Source organism: Triticum dicoccoides, chromosome 2A, assembly GCF_002162155.2.
Source record: "Triticum dicoccoides isolate Atlit2015 ecotype Zavitan chromosome 2A, WEW_v2.0, whole genome shotgun sequence".
In the NCBI taxonomy this organism is placed as follows: Eukaryota; Viridiplantae; Streptophyta; class Magnoliopsida; order Poales; family Poaceae; genus Triticum; species Triticum dicoccoides.
Genome location: NC_041382.1, coordinates 401,306,613 through 401,308,114, shown reverse-complemented (window position 1 = coordinate 401,308,114; position 1,502 = coordinate 401,306,613). Strand labels below are relative to the sequence as shown.

The 1,502-nt window shown below is 52.3% G+C and overlaps 1 protein-coding gene across 1 annotated transcript; it reads right to left on the bottom strand.

Moving 5' to 3' along the window:
* Positions 1-211: 211 nt before the first annotated feature.
* On the bottom strand, positions 212-1,264 carry LOC119359404 (quinone-oxidoreductase QR2-like). The gene is made up of 2 exons (XM_037625611.1): positions 1,130-1,264; positions 212-1,028 (listed from the first exon to the last, which is right to left on the bottom strand). Exons 1-2 carry the CDS (start codon positions 1,150-1,152, stop codon positions 437-439), a joined length of 615 nt encoding a protein of 204 aa, XP_037481508.1. The 5' UTR covers positions 1,153-1,264; the 3' UTR covers positions 212-436.
* Between the last annotated feature and the right edge of the window lie 238 nt (positions 1,265-1,502).

The window sequence follows — 1,502 nt, the reverse complement described above, 5'->3', positions numbered from 1 at the left end:
TTATAAGTACACGCGAAAAAATTGTATCAGGTTATTGTTGAGTGCAAGGACCGACCCAAACGAAAAAACGGATACAACCGTCCGTTCGACTGATACAAACGGACATAAAACGGACAAAATGTGGGTAGTTGACCTGTTCGAGTTGCTCTGAACCCTCACCGGCCGGAGAAACCATTTTTTGAGCAGGGGTGTTGCCACGGTGCACGCATTATTCTTTCCAAACATGGTATAGAAATAGCTTAAAGAAAATTACAATAGAAACCAGTACATTATAGTAAAAAAAAAATTGAGGGGAAGTACATTATAGTAATTGGTAAATAAATAAACTTTTATCCAGCTGACACGATGTGCAACTGGAAATCATGCATACACGATGTGCAACTGGAAATCATGCATACACGATGTGCAATCCCCGAAACCCCGTGCCGTGAGCAGTTCAGACGGCCTTGAGCTTCTTAGCGATCCCGGCAAAGTACTTTCCCTGGTGCGCCGCCAAGGCAAGCTCGGCATCGCTGGGCATTCTGCTGCCATCGGCGCTGGCGAAGGTGCCAGCTCCGTATGGGCTGCCGCCCTTGACCTCGTCCATGGCGAACATGGCGGCGCCGTGCGTGTAGCCGACAGGCACGAACAGCATGCCGTGGTGCGCCAGCTGCGTCACGGCCGTGAGAGCCGTGGTCTCCTGGCCGCCGCCCTGGGTGCCCGTGGCGAAGAAGACGCCCGCGGGCTTGCCGGCAAGGGACTGCTCCTGCCAGAGGCCGCCGGTGGAGTCAAAGAAGGCCTTCATCTGCGCGGCCATCATGCCGAACCGCGTCGGGAAGCCGAACAGGATGCCGTCGGCCTCAGCCAGCTGCCGTGCCGTTATGACGGGGTGATCCTCACGCCCCGGCGCCGCGTGCATCTTCCCCAGCACATCCTCCGGCAGCGTCTCCGGCACCCGCCAGACGCTGACCTCAACGCCGGGGACGGAGTCGGCGCCCTTCTTAATCTCCTCCGCAAGCGTCGCGACGTGTCCCCATATCGAATAGTACCTGAATCGATGCAGATGAACAAGAAAAAAATGGAGTAATAAGCAAACCATTGAGCTAAACTAGCCGGAAGAAGAGTGGGCAGAGCATAGGCGGAGCATTACACGATGTAGATCTTGGTCGCCATTGCCGATCGGCAGCTAGACAATTCTACTGTAAAAATTGGTTGTTTTCTAAATTGCTTTGCTTCCTCTTGCACTTCACTGTAGGTAGCTGGTGAAGAAAGATGCCGGAGAGGCTCCGGTATTTGTAGGGGAAGCTGGAGCCTTGAGGATTGTTAATTTGACGTCTTGTAGTCGTAATCTTGCAGATTATTTAAAAAGGTTATTGAATAAAGAAGATGATCATCACCCGGCGTTGCTAATTATGAGTCTTGTGCAGTGCGTATAAAGAAGTGTGGTCAAACTCTGATTAACATGGCGCTCGTTGCGTACGTGGTCATAGCGTTGATACTGACGTCTAACGCTCGACGCCCCA

Bases quoted from the DNA above. Each gene is read 5' to 3' on its own strand.
- LOC119359404 (XM_037625611.1), bottom strand. From the start codon at position 1,152: ATGGCGACCAAGATCTACATCGT. The intron at 1,029-1,129 runs GTAATGCTCCGC...GCATCGATTCAG, and splicing joins GCGACCAAGATCTACATCGT to GTACTATTCGATATGGGGAC.